General features: G+C 34.8%; 2 protein-coding genes and 1 long non-coding RNA gene across 7 annotated transcripts; 2 read left to right on the top strand and 1 right to left on the bottom strand.

The window, feature by feature from the left end:
* Positions 1 to 201: 201 nt before the first annotated feature.
* LOC116025882 (GABA transporter 1-like) lies at positions 202 to 4,337 on the bottom strand. The gene is made up of 7 exons (XM_031267257.1): positions 4,086 to 4,337; positions 3,030 to 3,152; positions 2,457 to 2,551; positions 1,787 to 1,973; positions 1,550 to 1,680; positions 1,241 to 1,456; positions 202 to 650 (listed from the first exon to the last, which is right to left on the bottom strand). Exons 1-7 carry the CDS (start codon positions 4,285 to 4,287, stop codon positions 264 to 266), a joined length of 1,341 nt encoding a protein of 446 aa, XP_031123117.1. The 5' UTR covers positions 4,288 to 4,337; the 3' UTR covers positions 202 to 263.
* A 2,062-nt stretch (positions 4,338 to 6,399) lies between these two features.
* LOC116026254 lies at positions 6,400 to 12,625 on the top strand. Of its 3 annotated transcripts, none has more exons than XR_004099800.1 (4): positions 6,400 to 6,537; positions 6,782 to 6,958; positions 7,042 to 11,583; positions 12,084 to 12,625. It is a non-coding gene; the product is annotated as an uncharacterized LOC116026254 (long non-coding RNA). The 3 variants fall into 3 exon arrangements; XR_004099799.1 differs by having other exon boundaries at positions 7,042 to 11,753; XR_004099798.1 differs by having other exon boundaries at positions 7,042 to 12,625.
* Positions 12,626 to 15,284: 2,659 nt separating this feature from the next.
* On the top strand, positions 15,285 to 19,434 carry LOC116025857 (signal recognition particle 9 kDa protein-like). Of its 3 annotated transcripts, none has more exons than XM_031267228.1 (5): positions 15,285 to 15,499; positions 15,590 to 15,658; positions 16,499 to 16,592; positions 16,825 to 16,933; positions 19,377 to 19,434. In XM_031267228.1, exons 1-4 carry the CDS (start codon positions 15,428 to 15,430, stop codon positions 16,899 to 16,901), a joined length of 312 nt encoding a protein of 103 aa, XP_031123088.1. In that variant the 5' UTR covers positions 15,285 to 15,427; the 3' UTR covers positions 16,902 to 16,933; positions 19,377 to 19,434. The 3 variants fall into 3 exon arrangements, with proteins under 3 accessions (XP_031123088.1, XP_031123087.1, XP_031123086.1); XM_031267227.1 differs by lacking the exon at positions 19,377 to 19,434 and adding an exon at positions 17,833 to 17,862; XM_031267226.1 differs by lacking the exon at positions 19,377 to 19,434 and having other exon boundaries at positions 15,290 to 15,499; positions 16,825 to 17,121.
* The last annotated feature ends 4,935 nt before the right edge of the window (positions 19,435 to 24,369 follow it).

The raw sequence follows: 24,369 nt of genomic DNA, 5'->3' as shown, positions 1-24,369 counted from the left end.
ATGAAAAATGTCTACCTCAAGAACGAGTGACAGGGAATAGAAGTTGAGAATAGAAAATGGGAGTACACAAAGTATTTTTCTATGTATATTGTCAAATGAAAATGTTTTGAAATTAAAATGATACTTTAATATTACTATAGTAAACCGGTATAAAATGAAATTAGATACATGAAATGCAATTAAAATGATACTTCAGCAAACTAAAATAAAACTCATTCAGTGGTGCTTAATAAAATTTGCTAGAGCTAGCAATGCCCAGTTGGCTACATATCATGAAAGAATGAGTAAGTTTTAGTATCCAATATGATAAACCTGATTGCACCAATGCAACCCAGAACGGCAACAACTGAGAAGCAGATGGCGATTGCGGCGTTGATGACGATCACCGGCAGCCGGAGCTTTGAATTCCGGCGACGACTCCACCTCCCTGCTTTCAGATGTGCCAACACAGGGAACACAAAATCTAACGGCGTAAACCCAACAGCTCCGCATATGGAAACAAAATCCCCAAAGAATGGCATTGCTGCAGCTACCAGTGTTATTAGCCCCATGTAGAGACTGGTGAAAGCCAGCCGGATTATACACTTGTGGACACTCGAGCCGCCATTGCTTTTCTCCTCAAAATATGCAAATGTTGGCCTGCAATATATCTAACACACAAAGATTCACAACATCAGATCAGATATTCCACTATATATCATAACAGGCCACTGCAATTTTCATAAGTTTCAGACAATCATAAGTATATCCTTAGCATTTAGCCAGCCAAGATGGATAAGGATAGCCTATCAGTCAATTTTGGCTTATTTGACAAGTTGTTTGGTTAATAACCTTTTTGTAACTCCAAAATACTAAAATTCAAAAAGCACTCAAAGCATCTTTTTCAATTAGCTTTTTGAGAAAAGAAATTATACCAAACAGCTATCAGCTAACAACTAATCTATCAAACAATTTTCTACAATCAGCTAATGTTATCAACTAATCATACCTTCTAACCCAATCAGCTAACAGCCATTTACCAAACAGGGCCACAAACTTGTAATCACAACGTCAGAGTCCGAATCCCAACCCTCTTGGTTTAAGTCAGTGAGCTATGAGCAATTTAGACTGGTTTACCTCTTGTAGTCCGGCTAAGGTCACAATACAGGGTTTACCCGGGCATACACTCTCGGGTAGTGGCTGTGTGAGTGTGTGTTTCCCTCTTCACCAAAAAAAATGTAAAAAAGTTGGAATATAATACCTGAAAGCATCCTGATATTTGAATCACTGCAAAAATGTTGGCCATTACAGTTGTCCACTTTGGAGAAGTAAGTGAAGCTACAATATAAGGCTGAACTTCTGAACCAAATGCCCAATACCCAAAGAAGGCCAATTGCCAGTAAGACAAAACGATGATGCTATACGCCGCTAAAACACCCTTATACATGTTCTTTTTCGAAGGTCCCCTCACTGTACTCTGGAAAAACAATATAATTCGATAGGGAGACCGGTCCAGTGAAAGTTTTCTATACTTGAATCCCAAAAAGAATGAGTGATTATACATTTTTACCTGTATTTCTGGAAGCATTGCATCTCCAAATGAAAACGCAATTGTCCCAAGAGCATTGAAGGCCTTGAATGTTTTAGAAGATGAGCTTCCCTCAACACGATATCTGATTGACCTTCTATCAACCTTCTTTCCTACAAAGATTAGATTTTAAAACAAACAACTCAAGCCAGGGTGTTTTCCAATAAGGCCGGGCTTGAAATTAAATGATTGATGTTAAGGGTACGTGCTGAAACTTACCATTATATATTGATACACCGATGGTTGTACCAGCAAAACCAATGGTGCTGAGAGTGCACAGAGCATTTACCCATCTCAGTGAATGAATGTCTGGAAGCTGAGACAAAAAAAGTTCAAAAGCTCCAAAAATAATGATGAAATGCTGCAAAGTTAGGCTTCCATCAGGGTGATAGTACTTATATATTGCCTGCAAAGAGCATGAAAGTAAAGATTAGAATTTAGTCGTAGCACATCTACTAATGACAAATTATTGAGATAACATGAAGTAAAATCACTTAAAATTAGGGAACAGAAGAAAAGATGGATATCATGAATAAAGATGTTATGCGGAGGCCTGTAAAGGGCCAAGTCCAGGAATTGATGACCAGGGAATTGTTGGGCGGAGGTCTGAAGGGCCATATCAAGCACACTGCCTCTTGAAAATGTAGCGGCAGTATAAGAAAATAAAATTGCGCATTTGCTATGAGCTATAGCTTTTGGCGTAGTGGTAAATGCTTGATCTAACAAGTAGTATCATAGGGTGTGTAGTTAAGGCTTGTGGAGAGTTGTTGTGCAGAGGTCGGTGAAGGGCCTGAAGGACCAAGTTCAGCACCCTGCCTCTTGAAAATTTGGCGGCGGCTGTGTAGTTGTAAACGTTTGATCCTAACAAAAGACAAATATGCAAAGTTACCTTAAGGCTGCTTCCAGCAGCAATCTGAATGGTAATATTATTGCCAAGGGAAGCCACCTGCTGAAAAAATGCAACAGACCAGAAACCCCATGATCCTTCAAGTTCAGAAAAGACAGATTATGGGCAAGATACATCAAACATCAGTAACTTTCATCTATGTACAAATGCACAGAACAGCTAAACGCTAACTATCCCAATGAAGCACTCACTTAAATCTGTAAAGAAGTGTTTTGCACTTATGCTTGCACACTAAAGTGGAAGACAAAGATGACCAGAGAATTAATAAGTGTTTCAAATAAGACTGTAATTAGAGAGGTGTTTGGCAATTAGCTAATAGCTGATTGGTTTAGCTGATTGTTGATTGTGTTAGTTGGTTTGACCAGCTGAATATTAACAAAATCACACAATGTAAAGATAACCCTCCGGTTGATTTAAAAGGGAGAGCTTATAGTTAGAATCCATACAATACACCAGTAGTCATAGATTCATAGTGGAGTTGATGGAATAAAGTACCATTTCCATATAACGATGGCCTAATTCATGAAAACCGAACAATATTGAGAAAATACCAACCATAAATACTTCGAGCAAGGTCCCGATATGTGGTGTGCTTCTTCCCATCCCATTTCCACAGCGACGCAACTAGTAGGCTGGAATACCAAGTCGTCAGCGTCCCGCTTACTAAACTAGCTACTCCTGAATTAAATCCATTGCAATAACATCAAAACCATACCCCAGAGTAGTAGTAATAATAAGTGACACTAAAGATTAAACCCAAACAATGATTCAGACCAAGATTAACATATATAGTTCAAAAGTTCCACTAGGGTGTATGGGGCTTAATGGCACTAAGTTTACAGAGTCTGTTATATTTTGAGCATCAAATTAACATTCCAGTGAGAGCAACTACTAGTTCGAGCCATCAGCATAAACCATGACTAGAATTATATTCATATCTATAAATTGTCTACTAGAAAATCTAACTTAAATACGAAATCAACAATCATACTTTTTAAGATCAAACACTTACCACTACTACGCCAAAAGCTATAGCTTGTAGCAAAGGCGCAACCATGACCTGGCTCTCATACCATTTGTTAGATCAATCGCTTACCACTACATCAAAAACTATATCTCGTCGTAGCAAAAATACAACTTTACATCCTGTCACATTTTCGAGAGGCAAGTGACTTTGCCATCCAAGCCCTCCACACAACAATTCCCTAACCACCCATTGTTAAACTTGGCCTTTTAAAGCCCTCCACCGGACAATTCCCTAATCACCCATGGTTAAACTTGGGCCTTTATCGGCCTCCGCCCAACAATACTAATTCAACCAACAGACTATATACGTATGGTCACAGGTTCAAATCCCAGTAGACGCACTGATTCTTTGTGCTTCAATATGTTATATATATATATATATATATATATATATATATTAACAGATACTACGTTGTAACAGAGTCAGTATTACATACTAAAAAAAAGTAATTTAAGACTTTTTTGGTCTTGAATTAATATCAAATTCCTCTTTCTCTCTCAAATTCCTTTTTTAATCACATAGAAAATTGACTTGCATATATATTAGAGAAGGCTGCAGAGTATATGAATGAATGAATGAATTACCTAAAGGCCAGCCGAGAGAAGCAACGGCAAAGGGAAGCGGAGCATAAGCAGCAGGGGTAGCTATGGTGGTGGCCACGTGAAAAGCAGCGTGCTTCCATGACCCTTTCCCATCATCATTTTCATTCTCTGTTTGGTCTTGCTCATCAACACAGGATTGGGCTTCTACTGCTTTTTGCCGCTCTGATATGCTTTCCGAAACCATCTTCAATCTTAAGGATATGATATTCCCAACCCTCCATACCCAAAAATCTAGGAGGAGTACAGTGGGAGCAAAAAGTCTATCTTGCTTTTGACATTTTTTGCCCGATTGATAAATTATTGACTTTGACGTTGAAGAAATCAGTTCGCTGCTGTCACTCTGTCAGCCTCACTGTTTCAGTAATGCATTTAGAGTTTCATGTATTTTCAAATTTTATTCTCACGACATATAATGTTTGATTATTTTTTATTATGTGAGTTTCAAAAAAAAATGTCTACATTAAAAAAATTTAAGAGTGAAAGTAAAACTTAGAAGTCTACATAATAATTTTCTTGTCAATATTTGTCATCCGCGTTTACTAGTTAAAAGTACGTGATTTACTTCTACTCGTAAATTACGGACTATAAGACTGTCCTCAACCCAGCAATTTTACCTATTTGCAAGATGCTATGTCACATGGATTTCTTCTTCTTCTTCTTTTTTTTTTTTTTTTTTTTTTTTTTTTTTTTTTTATTCTTTTTTTAAGTCTATGTGGTTACTGGTTAGTGATGCAGAATTCTATAATAATATTTTTATATTATTAATACAGAGATAGGTAAACATCATCAATTTTTACTTTAAGTGCCAACTACCCTCCTATTTGTACATAGAATATCCATATCCATTTGTTAGTCGGAGTAACAAATTGCTGTATGAGGTATTATTTATAGAAATAGATAGAAGATTGTAAAACAGAATAGTACCAATTGATAATCTGGAAAGTGTGGTTGAGTTGAAGTGATACATTCATTCGTCACTGTATATCGTAGGAATCCTGGGCTACACTAAAAAAAGAGGGTTAGTGGTTAGTCTTAGCGGGTTGACCAGTTATGTTTCGTGTCTCACAACCCGCTAAGAACCATGCCATTTAAGAAAGAATCATTGTCATAAATGAGACAAAGAGTATACATGACAATTATTGATTGATGTTCAACAAGTACTATGAACTTCTTTAATTATGATTTTTGGATGTTATCTTATCATTTTATGAATACTATACATTGTATTATTTTTAGTTTGTTTGATGGATTGAATTGTAGATTTTATTTCTTTTTTATATAACTAAACTTTACATTTTAGTTTCTTTTTTTTTTAATATATTAATAGGTTTAGTGGGTTTAAACAGGTTTCGTGTCAACACGACTCGAAACCTGTTAACAAAACGTGTCTATCGTGTCAACCCGTATTACCCGCAAAAATTGAACGCGTTAACCTTAACGTGTCATGTTCGTGTTTAGTCTTATCGTGCTCGTGTCTAATGTCACCCATTTTGATTTATTGCCAGTTTGCGTAGTTGTGTTGAAAATCTGTTACTACAATTCACACTTGCTTGTATGACTACGATACATAACCAATTGACTACGATACATAACTATTTGACCAATTTAACTTTTATTAAATTATAAAAAAATTTACAAATATGGGTTACCAACCATTTGTCACTTTATCCCCTTTTTGAACAACAACAACAACATTAATTTATTAATTAGTGGATGGAACTATTACAACAAAGCGCAAGAGAATTACAATCTGACAAAGATACAAATTTTTTAGTCAAGCTATAGAAATTTGAATCGCAGATTGTTTTACAAAATTAAAGTTAAGATTCTTGTAGGGATTTAATGCTTCTCTTGAGTCTTCAATAATCTGGCTAAATATGCAAGCCTCGTTGAAAAGTCTTGCACACTACCTAGGTATTCAATTCATTCATTGACAAAATTCCTGCCTGAAATTTATCAGGGGGTCACCTGTTGAATAGGATGGAAAGCATATTATGGTTCGGAGGCATTTTGATATTGTCATCGTTACTGTTATGAAAGAATAATACGCACACTAAGACTATTTTATTCATATCACACACCATTAGAACCTCATCGAAAAAACAGGAGATAGAAACTGGTCAAAGAAACGAGATAGAAAACTCGTCAAAATAAACGAGATAAAATACACAATATTAATTAGAAAGACAAAAGCATAGAAAGATGAAAAGTAGAGTGGATAAAACCAAAATAGGTTGGTGGCTCAATAATAGCAGATTCCAAATTACTAACATAAAACCCAAGAAGCTAAATATATTATTTTATTAAAAGAAAGAGAGACGGAAGAAGAAAGCTGAAGCGGCGGTGGGAGGCGAAGGCGTGGCTGCGTTACCGGACGCGGCGCGGCGACCGCCGGAAAGAAAGGAGAGAGCCGGCGTTGACATCCGTAGATCTGGTTAGTACTGACAACTGTTTAATCCTCTTACAATTCTTCTTTTCCCCTATTCAAGACACTTTTTTTTTTTTTTTTTTTTTTAAATTTGTTTAGTTTTTAATGTCCATAACTATCAGTCTGTTGTATTGTGTGTTAAGTTTTTAGTTCATTTACTATTACTTTATTAAGTAGACAGTATTAGTTTAATTAGAAAAGTAAAATCTTCTAGAGCTATTGATCCTTAATTTTTCTACATATGTTACAGAATTGAAAGGAACATTCGCAATTAAAAGAGATATACAAAGTTGTAACCTTGAAGATGAAAAACAAGAAAGATTAGAACTTACAGCTTCGGGAGCAATATAGAACCTACAACTATCAGAATTGATGCAACTGGAAAAACTCCTTGGCATACACTGCTCTGGCTGACAGTTTTGAGGAGGTAATTAAACAGTGTAATTTAATAAATCCATTATTAACTCTTTATTATTACAGTTATTGAATGTGTTCCGCCTTTGTGCTTAGCCTCTCAAGGTCGGCATATGATGCATTCGTGGGGCGAACCTATCATCCTAGAAGGCCTCACTGAGCAGCTAAGTAATTTATAGTCTCTTTAATTTGAAGTTTATTTTCTTTCTTGTTATTAAGTTGTTTTAAAATGCCTTAAGTTTAGTGAAGGATACGTTAAGTTAACTTTAAGCCTTTGAAAATTTTTTGGTTAGGAAGATCTAGGAATAGATCATCACCTTTTTGTACTTAAGATTGTCTAATGACATTTGGGAGAGGAAGAACGCCAAAACTCTTCAACCCAGCTCTCTATTTCCTTGTTTTCTTTTATGCATTCGCAACCATAGGAAGAGCAAGACCACCTTTACCTCCGGCTCGTCCCTCAAGCCCGGTATGTCGCCCAGTGACATCCTTTCACTCAGCCTTGCAAACTTTACCGCCGCGATCCCACGCGCCTCTTGTCCTACGACCCAAGGATGTCTAAGCTTGAAGTAGTCAATATTGCCCTTTAGGACTGCGATGTGTTTCTCGCCTTAGTTCTAGACCACCTTAAAATTGCTCAGGTGCGTATGGCAAAGTTTTACAACCGCTCTCACCGCGATGTTGAATATGAGGTTGGCCAATGGGTTTGGCTTCGATTACAACCCTACCGCCAGCTCTCGGTCAATCGACAAGTGTTCCACAAGCTCTCACCGAAGTTTTTTGGCCCTTTCCACATCATTAAACGTGTCGGGGATGTCGCTTACCAGCTCGCCCTCCCCTCGTCCAATAAGATCCACGACGTGTTCCATGTGTCCTTGTTGAAACCCTTTCAAGGAGATCCTCCTTGCAGTTGCTCCCGAGCTCCCTCCGCTGCGTGATGGTCGGGTTTTGCTACAGCCTCACCTAGTGTCCAAATCTCGCCTGAATCGAGGTGTTAAAGAAATTCAGGGACATTGATGTGGCACAACTCTTAAAGATGCTTCTTGGGAGCCTTTGGACTGTTTTCAGCCTCTGTTTCTAGACTTCCTGCTTGAGGACAAGATAGTTAACTTGGAGAGGTGCGATGATGCATTCATGGGGCGAACCTATCACCGTAGAAGGCTGTTTTGTTATTAAGTTGTTTTAAAAAGTCCTAATTTTCAGGGAAGTAAGTTAAGTTAACGTTGAGCCCTGAGTATTTATTGTTTAGGAAGATCCGGGAATAGATCATCACCTTTTTTGTACTTAAGATGGTCTAATGATATTTGGGAGAGAAAGAACTCCAAAACTCTTCAACCCAATTCTCTATTTCCTTGTTTTCTTTTTTGCATTCGCAACCATAGGGAGAGCAAGACCATCGGTACCTCCGGTTCGTCCCTCAAGGCGGTACATGCATTCATAGGTGCCCAGGTCCTCAACAACATATTATAAGTCTAACTTGGCACATCAAATTTTTGTAAATTTACGAACAACTTGGTGCTTTGTATATATTTGTTTGTCCTTTTTGGCACAATATAGGATTAGCTTTGGGCAATAGGCTACGCCGGTTCAATTTGATTATTGGGCTGGTATTGGTAGTCATGGGTTGCTATGTGCACGCACTTTCAGCGCCTAGTTGTCCATGGAGTCATGTATATCATATGAGTGGACTAGGTATTAAATTATTAGGGAGGTAAAACTATTTTAATTTTCAATGTAATACTTGTATTTTGGTAAATTTTTTTGTATATATAATAATTTGCACATAACATGGGGATGTTATTCCAATATTATAGCAAATAGTTCCCAAGGGCGAGAGATAGGTTAGACCTAATGTTTAATCTTTCTAGTTTATTTGGGGAGTTTTAAGTAATTTGATAAATTTTATTGTTTTTGAATACTTTTTCAAATTTTGGTGGGTAGGGTTTTATGGGATAGTTTGTTTTGCATTTTTATTTTTGTTGGCATCAATAAGGATGCGGATTTGGGAAAATGAATCACGTATATCATTACAACACTAAAGAAGTGTAGTAGCTATTAAACTGGATATGACTGTACTCCCTGAATTTATGGTTTTAGAGCAACTAGTTTTTTTTGCACCATCATTTTTAGAGTGTTTTGGGTAGAGGAAAGATAATACATTTATCATAGTTTTAATAAGGAATATAGTTATCTTTTTAGTTAATTGTATTGCTGCCCCAATTTTAATTTTACGTTTCGGGGGAGTAAGTGCTATCTTTTCTCATGCGCAGTCATGTTTTTGTCTCAGGTATTTAATTAGTTTAGTTTAAGTATTATTTTTATTATTATTTATTAGATTAATTTCACTTTCTACATTGTTAATTTGTTATATCTATTTATCCTTACATTATAGTGTGTCGTGATATTTGTTTTCCATGTTGCAATGACAACTCAAAAATCACTTTCAATCTCCATTCAATATCATTGCTGTCATAGATTTTTTAGTTATTTATGCCATGCTGGTATAGTGAGTGATCCTCATGTATGGACCCCTTTGCATATCTTAGAGAGATGAAAGAGCAGACATGCATGGGAACGGGTGTTGTGTCTTTATATCCAACTTCCCTTACTTAGAAGTAAGAGAGACTTGATATAAAGCTTCAACACCGGTTCCCGTGCACGCCATGCTCTTTCCATCTCTCTAGGATATGCAAGAGAGGTCCATCCATGAGGACCACTCACTATACCATGCATGACATAAATAACTAAAAAGCTTATGTTAGCAATGATAGTGAATGGAGATTGAAAGTGATTTTGAGTAGTCATTGCAACACGGGAAACAAATATCATGACACACTATAATGCAAGAAAGAAATAGATATAACAAATTAATAATGTGGATAATGAAATTAATCTAATAAATAATAAAAATAATACTTAAGCTAAACTAATTAAATACCTGAAACAAAAACGTGATTGCACATGAAAAAGATAGCACTCATGTCCCCCAAAACGAGGAATTAAAATTGGGATAGCAATACAATTAACTAAAAAGACAACTATACTCCCTATTAAAACTATGATAAAGGTATTATCTTTACCTACCCAAAAAACTCTGAAACTGAAGATGCAAAAAAAACTAGTTGCTCTAAAATCATAAACTCAGGGAGTACAATCATATCCAGTTTAATAGTTACTACACATCTTTGGTGTTATAATGATATACGTGATTCATTTCCCCAAATCCCCATCCTTATTGATGCCAACAAAAATAAAAATGCAAAACAAACTAACCCATAAAATCCTACCCACCAAAATTTGGGAAAGTATTTAAAAACAATAAAATTTATCAAATTATTTAAAACTTCCTTAAATAAACTAGAAAGGTCAAATACTAGGTCTAACTTATATCTCTTGCCCTTCGCAGCTATTTGCAATAATAGTATTAGAATAACCTGCACATTTGTTTGCAAATTAGTGTATATACAAAAAAAATTACCAAAATACAAGTATTAATTTGATAATTAAAACAGTTTTACCTTCCGAATAATTTAACACCTTGTCCAGTCATGAAATACATGACTCCATGGACAACTAGGCGTGAAAAGTGCGCGAATACGGCTGCACCCGTGACTACCAATACGAGTCCAGTAATCAAATTGAGCTCGTGTAGCCTCTTGTCCAAAGCTAATCCCACCATTGTCCCAAAAGGGACAAACAACTATATCCAAAGCCGTTGTTCGTAAATTTACAGAAGTTTGATGTTGGTGCCAAGTTAGATTTATAATATTGAGTGTTTATTACCCTATTATGGCCATGTGAAAAAAAAAATGATTTTGCATGGAGGAGCAAGGATGAACAACTGAGGCACACTTGAATTGGTAAAATGAAAATATAGGTGTGTTTTATTAGGATAAAAAAGCTCAGAGGATCCAGATGAAACATTATTTCAATTGCATTAGAGTTGATTGTTTGACTAAAGTTCTCAAGTTAGGGGTCTTCATTTCTATGTATTTATTGAAAAGCTATTTCTATGGCAAACCACTAGTGAAATTAAAAAATGACTTGAAAGATTTAAAACATTGCTGTATTAGCCACAATAAAAATTTTGACTATGATCACAGTATTTATACAAGAAATCGAAATCATAAAGTGTGCTTCATCAAGATTGCCTCAAAGTAGTCAGATGAATGATGGAGGTGCTCATAGCCTTCTAAAAAAGGTTCTTGTCAATCATGGCAACAACAATTTGAAGAACAGTGAAACTAACCGTTCTTATAGTTTACAGACCAAAAAAATATCAATTTATTTCAGTCTGCTTTTTTCTCCTCTCTGGTGTTCTATTAATTTATTTGTCAAAAGTAGCAATCCAAATCTGAAATGCATTCTGATGATTGAGATGCATATTTGTAATGTAAAAATTACTTGTGATACCCAAAAAATGGAATTTATGTTCTTTAAATTTGGCCTAACATTTAGTTTTTGGCATTGTTATTTTTGTGTTTTGAGTCTGTAGGTCACTTTCTTACATGAATGGATAATGTCATATTGTCATTTGATAATATATCTTTTGCAGCAACCGAGAGCTATCTATGATTCTTGGTGCACTCTTGAAGACAAAATGAAGGATTGTTTTGGTTGATATTATCAATAAGAATGGTAGGAAGTGATGGCTGTATTGCATCCGTCTACCCTTAAAATAATGTTTTTGCTTGGTGCTTGCTAGGTTTGCAGATGTTGCACAGCATAATGATTAATGAAGCGATATAGAAGGGAATTCAATAAAACACCAATTCTTTATAATAGATGAAAATGTTATCCTTTTCAGGGTAATTCTCATATATATTTTTCTTGATATATCTTGGCTTCTCTTTGATCCAAATTTCAAAGTAAAGTTGATCTGATAAAACTCATTTAGGGTTGAAAATTTTGCATTAGTTGCCAATAAAGTTTTTAAGTTACAACACCAAAGATGTTTTGTTTTCTTTTAGCTAAAGTTTATGGAACTCATCTTGCAAATATCTAATTCTCTTACCTAACCAGTTTTAAGTCCTTAATAAACATTTAATGATTTCTCCCGGTAATATAGAAAGCAGGTTGCTTGTGTGCATCGTCAATTGAGCTTATTAGTTAAGCAACATAATGGTTCTGATATTCAGGTACTGGCATTGAGAGAGATCCTTACAATTGACCACATTCTCGACCTGGAGTGGAGAGGTTGGTTTGAACAATTCCGTTTTCCAGTTTTTTAATTCTCTTCACATTTCTATTCTAATGCTTGTATTCCTAATCCGCATTAATTACTTATTTTACGGTCACTTAAAACTTTTGAATTTTTGATGGTGAATACTTGAGTACATATACTTGTAAGGAATCCTCTTTTATCTGTTGCTATATCTCTCTCCTTTTTATTCTCTCTAACTTCTGCATTGGAAAGGAAAGATTGGAGCACCCTTCATTTTTCTACTGGAGTTCTGAGGAGCCTCTGAATTTTTATTAGTGCTCCTTTGTACTCAGAAATTTTTTGTCACAACAGAACTGCTTTTATGTATATATATATACACACATTCAATTCAATTTGAAGATACAGCTACACTATTCTTCACGTAGATGATTATCTTTGTACCATCTATGTACCTCAAAGATGTAAAACATTCCTAATGCTTACAGTCAGTGAGATTCAAATGCAAAGGTTCCAAAATTAGTTCATGTGTTTTTTGGTACTTATCATCTTTATTATATTATGACAATTACCTAGAATATCATACATATAAACAATTGTACACACTGTTCTGAGAAATAACACAACACCAAAACCTTACAATCTATTTATTTTGTTCTTTAATTATTATTTCTGTTCTGAAGACAAATTGAGTTTTTGAGCACTGAGTGAGGAGAATGACCTTTTCCTCAGTATCTTCGCAGCGTGCTTCTGTCTTCAGTAGCGTTTTCTGCCTTTTCCACCTATCAAAGTATCTTCCAATCACCTTCTTATAACTAGGCCTCTGTTTCACCACAATCAGCTAGATTAGGCCCTGTTTGGTAAATAATCAACCTATCAACCAATTTTGGCTTATTTAACCACTATTAGTTGTTTGGTTAATAAGTTTTTTGTAACTCCAAAATACTAAAATTCAAAAGGCTACTCAAAACAGCCTTTTCAATTAGCTTTTTGAAAAAATGAATTATATCAAACAGCTATCAGCTAACAGCTATCAAACAACGTTCTACAATCAGCCAATGTTATCAACCAATCATACTTTCTAACCCAAACAGCCAACAACCATTTACCAAACAGGGCTTAGGTCTTGTATTGATGAACTTAAGCTCCAAGTTTAATAACGACTTGAGATGATAGTGTTTAATGCTCACAAAAAATTCACCATAAAAAAAATACTCCCTATAATTTTTATAATGTAAATCATTATCCCTATAGTTAGTGGATTTCACTTTCATATCATTAAATTTATAAATTCTTTACTATTTTTTCTACATTCATGTAATATTTCATCAATTTTACATTATATTATAATTATAAATATAATAATAAAGTAATAAAAAAAAAAAAAAAAAGTCAAAATGTAGTCTTTTGCAGGTTTGCAAGTCACATAAGCTTACAAAATGAAACAAAAATAAAAAATAAAAAAAATTCACATCATCTTGAAAGAGGTCAATGGCAAGACTATAGGAAGGCTGCTTCAATGTTGATGGATTTCACTAGGTGCTCCAATGTGTACTCCCTCGTTTCGTGCTTAAACTTATTCTCAAAGTTCTGACCAAGACTCAAATAACTTCTCTATTAATGCATCAGATAGGAATGCATCATTTACCTGTGTGCCTTCAACTAGCATATCCGTTATAAGGTTTTCATATTCATGAACCTGTTTCACTATTGGCTTGGTGTCTGTCATCTTGAAGTTCAACTAGTAAGCGACTGCATATTTCCTTATCCCTGTGCCATTAGCACCATATTTTGTTGGCAGTATGTTCCAAATAATTGTTGCGGACTTGTGCACAGAAAAGATGTTTAACACTGCATCGACCAAGTGTTGCAACTTGCAACAAGGTGGCATGAACATATTTGTTGTCTTTCTCGTATTTAGTATGAATCCTAGGGACAAATCATGCATCTTTGTTGCACGAGCCTTCGGATAAGGAGTTGCATCCAAAACTATTACCTGGGAGTCTGTTTATGAGGGTTGCGCTGGAGTGGTTGGAACAGGAGTTTGATACAGTGCAAGATCCTGAAGGAGGACATAGTTGAGTTAGAGTTTCTCAAAGTGGATGAGCATTTTAGTTGCCCACATAGGACAATTCATGCTATTGAGAGCTTCCATTTTTATAGATTGACGTTGGGTTTTTTTAGTACATACTACATTAATTGTTTGAGGAAACCGCTTTTAACTATTGGAATATTGACAATGTCGCACAACATGCAGTATTAATGTATGTTGGTTTTAAAGAAGCTGAACAAAGGGAATGAAAAGTCTGTGTCACGTTATAAAGAATGGTACGCTTTTGATGGGTAAACACAGATTACTGACTAAATAGTCTTTTGATGGGTAAACACAGATTGCTGACTAAATATAGCACCGCTTAGAGCACGTTGCAACAATTTTGCGAAGACGACAAAAAAGGGTGCTACACCACACCTCGCACGCAAAACAAACCAAATGGGGTGGTGCGTGCATGGTTTCCTTGTATTTCCTTTCCATTGCCATCAAATCTTTTTGAAAGTGTTGGCTTATAAAACGTGGGAAAAAGTAAGTTATTAAACCAATGTGGGATAAGTCTTTTCCCCTTTTCCAACAAGTGCCACCAAAATGCTTGCTTTTGTGGAGTAGATGAAGAGGAGTCATGCATTCCCTGTGTACACGCCCATTTTCTCTGTGTGTTTGGTCTTCTTCCCAATTGACTATGCTGGTCACATAGGGTGAGGATTTTACGCAGTGGACGACAAAGATGCTTAATGGTGCAGATGGCGTGGCAATCGCAAAGAAGGTGGACGTTTTTCTTATGTTGGACTCATTATTAAGCATTATAGGGTTCTTGCTAATGACATTGGGAACGTTGTGGTTCGCCATGTCAAAAAGTCAGCGAATCATGTAGCTCATGTGCTTGCACGAGCGACAGATTCTTCATCTGTCCTTGGTGTGTGGGTTTCGTCCCTGCCTTTGTGTATTTCCGGTCTATTGATTTAATATATTTGATTATTGATTTTCAAAAAATAAAAAAAGATACTTGCAATTTGGCATATATATTTTATTTGTTTGCCTTAAAAAAAAAACATATTCCAATGATCCAATCCGATGTTTCGCACATTTTTCCCCTCCTGAGTCCTGGCCACTAGGCCCGTAACCCGCATAAAAGTATAAAACCCAGAAAATGAAAGGGACAGAAATCCGAAATCTCACTTGTCCATCACTTCGTAACATCGGCGACGATATCTGGGAATTCCCTATTTCTCATACTCTAGCGTGCCGTGCAGATCGGAATCTGCAAAATGGTTTACATCACATCGTGGGATGATTTCGTTGAAAAATCTGTTCAGCTATTTCGCGCTGATCCTGAAAAGGTATTTCTCTTCCTGAATTTTTCACTGTTTTCATTTATAATTTTTATTGTTTATGCACTTAGAAATTGGTTGAACTTCACTTGGATGCAGACTCGGTATGTAATGAAATACAGGCATTCCGATGGTAAATTGGTTCTCAAAGTCACCGACGATAAAGAGGTTTCGTGAAAATCTTTTTATTTTTGTTATAATTTGATAAAGGATGTCTGTGATATTTACATTCGATTATTTTTCTTGATTGATTATCCTGGTTAATATTGCTGTTGCCTGTAACTGCATTCACCTTCGTCTATCATCCTTATGAATGCTCGATTGCAAATTGTAGGTGTTTTTCACTTTTTCTATACCTAACTGTGATGGATACCTCAGAATCTAGTGAGCCCTTGAAACCTAAATTGTTTGGCTTTTCTATTGGGTTCTGCGGAATTTGTTTATAGTTGCTTATTTTCTACTGTGTTATCATCATCTGTCTGAATTCTGATATACAATTTTCCAGATTGAGTTCTTGTGAGGTAATGATTCCAAAAAATGCAACCATTTATCAACATGTTACAAGTATGATATGAGAAGCAATGTTTGCCATTAATGCTGATCTAGTACATTGTCTCATTTGTCTGCCTATTTAATTAAGCCAAATGTTTTAGCACATACAAACATTACAGTGAGATTAGTTTTCTTACTGCTTCTTATAAACTACCATCTCGAGTGGGAGTTTGACATGAAAGTTAGAAACATAGTATTATCATTAGATGTCACCCACTAGCCACGTAGGAGTTTCTTTCCTATTCATATTCACTCATTTCATAAGAGGCAGAGAGGTGGGGATGATTTCAGCTCCTTCTGTATCAGAATATGTAACTTTCACTTTTTCTAATTCTTAAATGGTTAGTTCAATTTATTTATCCATGCATAATTGAAGTTTATCACTGAATTGTCAATATCGATGGATCTGCTCTGATGGTTTTTTTTTTCCTTAATGAATTTCCTCAATCTTCCCAGTGTATAAAGTTCAAAACTGACCAAGCTCAAGATGCCAAGAAAATGGAAAAGCTTAACAATATATTTTTCACCCTAATGGCTCGTGGAGCTGATGGTATGACATCTTTTTAGTCTTTCCTTGCTAGTATTTTTTTTTGTCCCAGTTGAATTAAATGTCATGGCATACAGTATACAATGCAAATGACATAGTGTCTGAACTGTGAAACTCATGTTTCTAAATTTTCAATGTGGTGGTGTTGTGTACAAGTTCCAAATAATGGAATAATGGAATTGCATTCTTTTGCTTTCTGATCATCCTCCTCATGATGCACTGTTTTCTTTTGTAGCGGATATATCAGATGTGGGTGGAAAAGACAATCAAGAGTCCCAGCCAGCCAAGAGAGGGAGGGGACGGAAACAATAGACGATAGTCAAAAATGATTTTCATTTTGTCAGGTATACGATAGTGATGGGTATTTTTTTTTCACCACCTACATTATTTTTATTGCAGACTCCAGTTTTCCCCCTTTTTGACTGCAAACTGAATTTTTTGTGGAATGTGATTATGTGAATTTATTCTAGATCGTTGAGACTTCTGTTTGAAGTTATTGTTAATGTTGAACAATTTAGGCGTTAAAACAGGATGTTTTTCTTGTCTCTACCGTACTGTTAGGCCAAAGAAAGTGAAAGATATTAGAGGTTGAAAGAATGTTGAATGGCCGAATATGCTTGTGGTGTGCCAGAACATAAATAATTTATGGAGTGAGCAGGATATACCTAGTAGGGGAACTGTGGGTGTGCTTGGTTCAAGCATTGGAATCGGTATGGTAATGGATTGAGTAGAAAGGGTGTCTTTGTTTGGTAGTAAATAAGAATTGTAATCAAAACAAACAAATAAATAATTAAAATAAAAGTAAATAAAAATATAAAAAATATAAAATATATATATATATATATATATATATATATATATATATATATATATATATATTCATACATATATGTGTAATGAAGTTAATATCAGCTGAGATCCTTTAAGTATAGTGGCATCACCACGTTTAGTGTTAAACTTTCAATTTAACTACTCATGGTCTTTTAATTTTCAAATTTAACCACCTATGGTCCTTCAACTTTCAAGTTAACTACTCATGATCCTTCAACTTTCAAATTTTTAACTATCATTGATCCTAACTTTGCCCTTAAACTAACGGAACGGAAGGGACATAGGTGGTTAAATTTGAAAGTTGAAGGACCTTGGGTGTTTAACTTCAAAGTTAAGGACTAAGCGTGGCAATGTCACTATATTCAGAGAACCCCGGTTGGTATTAACTCATTTGTAATGTGTGTGTGTGTAGGAGTGTGTTCATGTGCGAACTGCTCGCCCAGAAAAGAAATGAGAACGTAGTCATCCGTCCACGTGTCCAGATCCAACAGATGAGAAACACTGATTTAAAAAAAAATACGATGGCATTTTTGTAAATAATTGAAAATTGAAGTGCAAGTAAAATGTGTTACGTGTAAATAGCAGTTTCATATAGTGAACCTAAATGCAAGTAAATTGTATTACATGTGCAAGTAAAATATACACAGAGCATCAATACTATGTGCACCTAACATTATAATTAGGTGCACGAATGTTAACAAGAATAAATTACTTGCACTTTTTAGTTACAAATGTGCACTAGCTACTTGCACTTATAACACGATTACTTGCACCAAAGTTTGAGTTATTTATAAAAATGTCACCGCATCGTTTCTTTTTTAAAATTACATATGATTCGTTGACTTGAACACTTGAACAATGATTTTTTTTTCTTTTTCATTTTTTTTATTCCGTTCAAAAGTAGGAAAATAAAATGATAGTGAGTTTTATGATTACTTAAAAATTTGAATCCAATAGTTGATAGTATGTATCAAATCTTGTAGTAAAGTACAAAATTCTCCAACCAGCAGAACTTGAATTCCATGATTTAAAGTGAAGTTATTATTGTATTTTAAATGGAAAAAAAAAGGTTTAAATTCAAAATCTTATGTAAGGGTGTGTTTGGTTGACAGGTTTAACTATCAGAAATGGGTATCAAAGACATTGTTATTGTTTGGTTGATAGATTTTTTTTTAGCAAGCTTGGTTGACAGATTTTTAGAACACTATTATGAGTTTTGATTACCTCTTTAATTACAAAATTCATTCCTAATAAAATAAGGATTTCATTTCCCTACCCTAACTATTAATAATCATTCTCATTCCACCATACTATTAAACATGCAAAATATTTTCACCAAAATTCATTACCATTACCAAGTATTTGATACTCATTGATTCTGATACCCAATAGGAATTGAGTTCTTTTGACTCCAATTACAATTACAAATTACGAGAATTTGGTGAATGTATATGCAGGCAGCTTTCTGAATTCTGATTGTTGGAGTGTGCGAGTGTCAATCGTTATCCAATTTAACATTATGTTTTTTGGCGCACTCATTTTTTTAAAAAAAAAATGATATCATAATGAAACTAGTGTATATAAAATGAAATTGAATAACATATCTCACATATTGAGTTTATATTGCTGAATTACAATGATACATTCTATATTGCTAAATGAAGCTATAGTTGAATAATAATGACACTCTTTTAAGGAAAATAATGACACTTTAGTGGTACTATAATGAAATTACGTATATTGTGTGTAAAATAAAATTGAATATCATATCTTACATATTAAATGTATATTGTCAAATGAAATTGTAGTTGAATAAGAATGATACTTTAATGGTACTGTAATAAAACTACACTGTCGGTAAAATGAAATTGAATAATGAGAGAAGTTGTTGCATGAATCATAACAAAATTTGCCTTCAAAATTTTGAATGACGTCATTTTTCTACTTGATCCACAGTAAAATTTACGTGCAGAGTGCCGAGCAAACAACTAATCAATTGCCTGGTAGGACCAAAATTGCATACTATGCTGGATGAGATAAATGCAATATGGGGTAGAGAATTTGGAATGTTTTTACGAAGTAGGGTATGGGTATATCATATATCTTATCCTATTACATTATGATTGCACCTCATTTTCGCCTCAAGTCACGTATATAATAAATAAACAAAATTTTTAATCATTTTATTACAATAATAACTAATTATTATTTTTAATTACATATTTTAAATTTAAATTAATAGTAAATTTCATTGTGAATCCATATACTCCATATTTATTTAATTTAGGGTCCGTTTCAAAATCAGAAAAATGACTTCCATAAGTTTTTTTTTTAAAAAAAATTTTCTTGTGTTTGGTTATTTAAAGAAAATAAAGTCAAATAAAAATATTTATTATGGTCAATGGAAAAACGGTTCACTTTAGTGAAAAATGTCTTTTTAGATTTTTAGTTGGAAGATATATTTTTCATTTTTTATTTTCTCATATGTCTCTTTTTTATTTCTTTTTTTTTTCTCACCTATTTTCAAGGGTGGATCTAGAAATTTCTTTCAATGGGGGCGAAAAATAAAAATATGAAATGGTTGAAATAAATTATTATCTCTATTAATATTATATTCATAAATACTTTTTATTTTATTTAGATCAACTTTAGGTATTTTTAGAATAATTTAAATACAATGATGTACATTTAAAACTTTTAAATTACATTGACTAGGTAGTTTATAAAAAGAAAATTTTATTTTAAAATATTTTTCATAATTGAATTACAAAACATATTGTGTATCAATTAAATAATCACTTTAAATAACATAATTATTGTCACATGTAACACATTATAAATTTCACAATTAATATACAATTAGAATTATGAATAAATCTCACTAAGTACAATTTTAATTCTAATAAGAAGATAAAATTAAAATATAATTATATATTCAAAGTGTGTTAGAGAAAGATAAAATCAAAATATAAACATATATTTTAGGTGTCTTAAGGAAAGATAAAATCAAAATGTGTATAAGGTGCATTAAGGATTGTGATAAATAGTATGGTTAGTAAGGTTTGATCCCTTAATCTTTCATATAAAAACAATCACTAACTTACAACTAAGCCATCTCAACCTTTAATAAATTTTGTGCTAAATAGGTCTAAGTCTGGCCTATTTACTAAAAAGGCCAGGCCAAACTAGGCCCAAAATAGCCCAGGCCAGAGGCCCTACAAAGGGGTCTGACCTATTTTCACACCTAAATGCAATCAAGGTGCGCGGAACATGACCCATTGGAAACATTGTGAAGATGGTGCAAACATATGACTAACTGTGATTGGATTGTGAAGGTTAATCATGTCTACAGAGAGCAAACTTAGGTCGCGAACAGCATGACCAAGACTGCATTTAAATACGATAGAGGTGGTCATATTTTCACTCGCCCTTCAGATGAAATCAAGAAGACCCTCAAGGAGGACGCCATGGGTGTGCCTCGAGTGAGATACATTCAACTCGGGGACTAGCAAGACTCAAACAAGCAACTATGCTAGATTCGATTTGTCTCACGGATCTTAATTCGTTAGACAGTTTCATACAAGTCTGACTTTTTAAATAAAATAATAGCGACTTTAATATATTAACACTAATACATAACATCACATCCACTACACTTGTACAAGAAAATCCGCTACACTTGTACAAGTGTAGCGGATTTGGGTGACATAGAAATGCCTAGGCTTTCCGCGACACCTGTAAGGGTGTCGCGGAAAGCATAGGATTCTATTTTTTAACCATTGCTATAAATATATCATTCAACCACACACACACACTTTCCATTCTTTGTTTCTTTATTTGGGACTTCAATAAATGTTGTGGCCTCCCAACTGAGACAGATGCAGACGGTGTAGAATCAGTACAAGGACTACTAGAACTAGAAGCAGTAGGGACAACAATAGGGTTACAAGTGATAGCATAATCATCAAACAACTCAATCAAAGCAGCAAACACTTTCTCAAAGTAGGCTTTACCTTTAATCTCACCATATACGTATGAGACAGAATTAAAAAATAAGACTAAATATGACAATATTACAACTAGGTCTGTGAAAAAATCAGACCGATTGAAAACCGACAACCGAAAATCAAACTGTTTGAATATTTATGTTTTAGGTCATTTTCGTTTATTAAGGTAAATTTTTTTTTGGCCTTTTTTTATCATATATCTGTTTTAAGGAGAAAATTAAAAGCCGACTAAAAAATAAAAGACTAATCCAAAGGAAAAAAAAGTCTAACCTTAGCCAAATTACATTTTGCACGCCCACAACTCATCACATTAATTTTAATAGATTATTGGATTGCAGTGTATTTGTTGACAACATAATACATAAATATTGTCTATTAACATTTCACCGCTGTTGTGCTTGAGGACATTAATCTTAATAAACTATAAATACAAAGAAATTGTGTATTTGCTTCAACAATTTAACCCTTTAGCATTAGTCAAATAAATAAAATAAATTTAACATTCTTACAAAACTCATTAGTCAAATAAATAAAATAAATTTAGTAACATTTTTACAAATTTTTAATTATATTTAAATGACCGAAAACCTTCAATTTTAATTATATCAGTTATAATTAGTTTGTCGGTTAATTTTGATCGATTAAGAATATTCATTTAAAATTTTCATTGTTCCAATTATTAATTGAAAATCGATCTATTACATGTAATCCCAAATTATGTTCGCTCACTTTTACTCCATAATGTGACAAACAAAGATATGATATTTTATTATGTGGATCCCAAAAAAGTATCTATATCAAGAATTTGTAAGACAAAGTATAAATTAAGTGTAAGAAGTAAGAATACATATAGGCCCAGCTTTGTAAATAATTAGCGTATCAACCAATTTTGGCCTATTTGATATTATTAGTTGTTTGACTTGGTTAAAAAAATCAATATAAGTGTTTGGTTAATAAGCTTTTTGTAACTCCAAAATACTAAATTTCAAAATGCTACTTGTTGGTTTTATGACTTTTGGGTAGTCAAAGGCAGGCCAACACTACCTGTTAGAATAGCGAGAATATAGGAAATATGTAGGAAAAATATATGGAGAGAATATAGGTATTGTATTGCTCAGAATTGCTTCCCCCTTTAATTTCTCCTTGTGTGGAGGGTCTATTTATACACATTTTGGGCCTAGAGCCCTACAAGGAATAAGAATCCTGGACCGCCTCATATTGGGAGTCCTTGTTACATTATAACTAATAAACCCTAATCTTGCTAATATTACAAGTGCTAAGTCCAATCCTTATCGAACTCTTATGTAGCTTTGTGTTGAGGGTCCTTCTTGGGCTTTCTTGATCCAATTGCTTTCTTGGGCCGGCCTATGTAGTCCAGGCCTAGTGTATTATCCATCATCCAGTCCCCCACTTTCTTGAGACTTTGTGGATACGAAGTCTCTAGAAAGTATACTTACTCTCTTGGCCGGTCCATGTAGTCCAGGCCTAGTGTATTATCCATCATCCAGTCCTCCACTTTCTTGGGACTTTGTGGATACGAAGTCTCTAGAAAGTATACTTGTTCACTTGGGCCGGTCCATGTAGTCCAGGCCTAGTGTATTATCCATCATCCAGTCCTCCACTTTCTTGGGATTTTGTGAATACAAATTCTCGGGAAAGTATAATTGTGCTTTTTTGTTTCGATCAATCTGTAAATAGAATTTTTTTTCTTCCATTGCCTAGTGAGTATGCGTTTCTTCCACACGGTGGTGGGAATACGAGTCTGTCACTGGCTGATGGGTATATGTCTTCCACTCGATGGTGGTTATATGTCTTCCATTGCCTAGTGAGTATGCGTTTCTTCCACACGGTGGTGGAAATACAAGTCTGCCACTAGCTAATGGGTATGATTTTTTTTTCATTGCCTAGTGAGTATGCGTTTCTTCCACATGGTGGTGGGAATACGAGTATGCCACTGGCTTTCTTTCTTTTTTTTTTTTTTTTTTTTTCATTGCCTAGTGAGTATGCGTTTCTTCCACACGGTGGGGGGAATACGAGTCTGTCCCTGGCTGATGGGTATATGTCTTCCATTGCCTAGTGGGTATGCGTTTCTTCCACACGGTGGGGGGAATACGAGTCTGTCCCTGGCTGATGGGTATATGTCTTCCATTGCCTAGTGGGTATGCGTTTCTTCCACACGGTGGGGGGAATACGAGTCTGTCCCTGGCTGATGGGTATATGTCTTCCATTGCCTAGTGGGTATGCGTTTCTTCCACACGGTGGGGGGAATACGAGTCTGTCCCTGGCTGATGGGTATATGTCTTCCATTGCCTAGTGGGTATGCGTTTCTTCCACACGGTGGGGGGAATACGAGTCTGTCCCTGGCTGATGGGTATATGTCTTCCATTGCCTAGTGGGTATGCGTTTCTTCCACACGGTGGGGGGAATACGAGTCTGTCCCTGGCTGATGGGTATATGTCTTCCATTGCCTAGTGGGTATGCGTTTCTTCCACACGGTGGGGGGAATACGAGTCTGCCCCTGGCTTTTTTTTTTTTTTTTTGAGATATATATATATATATATATATATATATATATATATATATATATATATATATATATATATATTTTAACTTACTGTCATGCAGGCACACGTACATATTAGCTAGTTCTTGCATCCTTGGATGGCCTTGATCTCAAACCATTTTAAAATTGAGATCTTCCCGGCGAGTGTAATTGGTTCCCTTATGGAGTTCATGGTTGCTCTCCCGTAATTAGACTGCAATTTCTCTTTTCTAGCGATCGACTTGAATACTGCCTCGGTGTTGAGCGCAATCAGGAACTTTGCTAGCTAATGCACCGGATCTTATCAAAACTCGGATGATAGATAATAACACTAGGCCTGAGCTACATGGACCGGCCCAAGAGAGCAAGTATACTTTCTAGAGACTTCATATCCACAAAG

Source organism: Ipomoea triloba, chromosome 7, assembly GCF_003576645.1.
Source record: "Ipomoea triloba cultivar NCNSP0323 chromosome 7, ASM357664v1".
NCBI lineage: Eukaryota > Viridiplantae > Streptophyta > Magnoliopsida > Solanales > Convolvulaceae > Ipomoea > Ipomoea triloba.
This window is presented reverse-complemented; position numbering and strand designations above follow the sequence as displayed.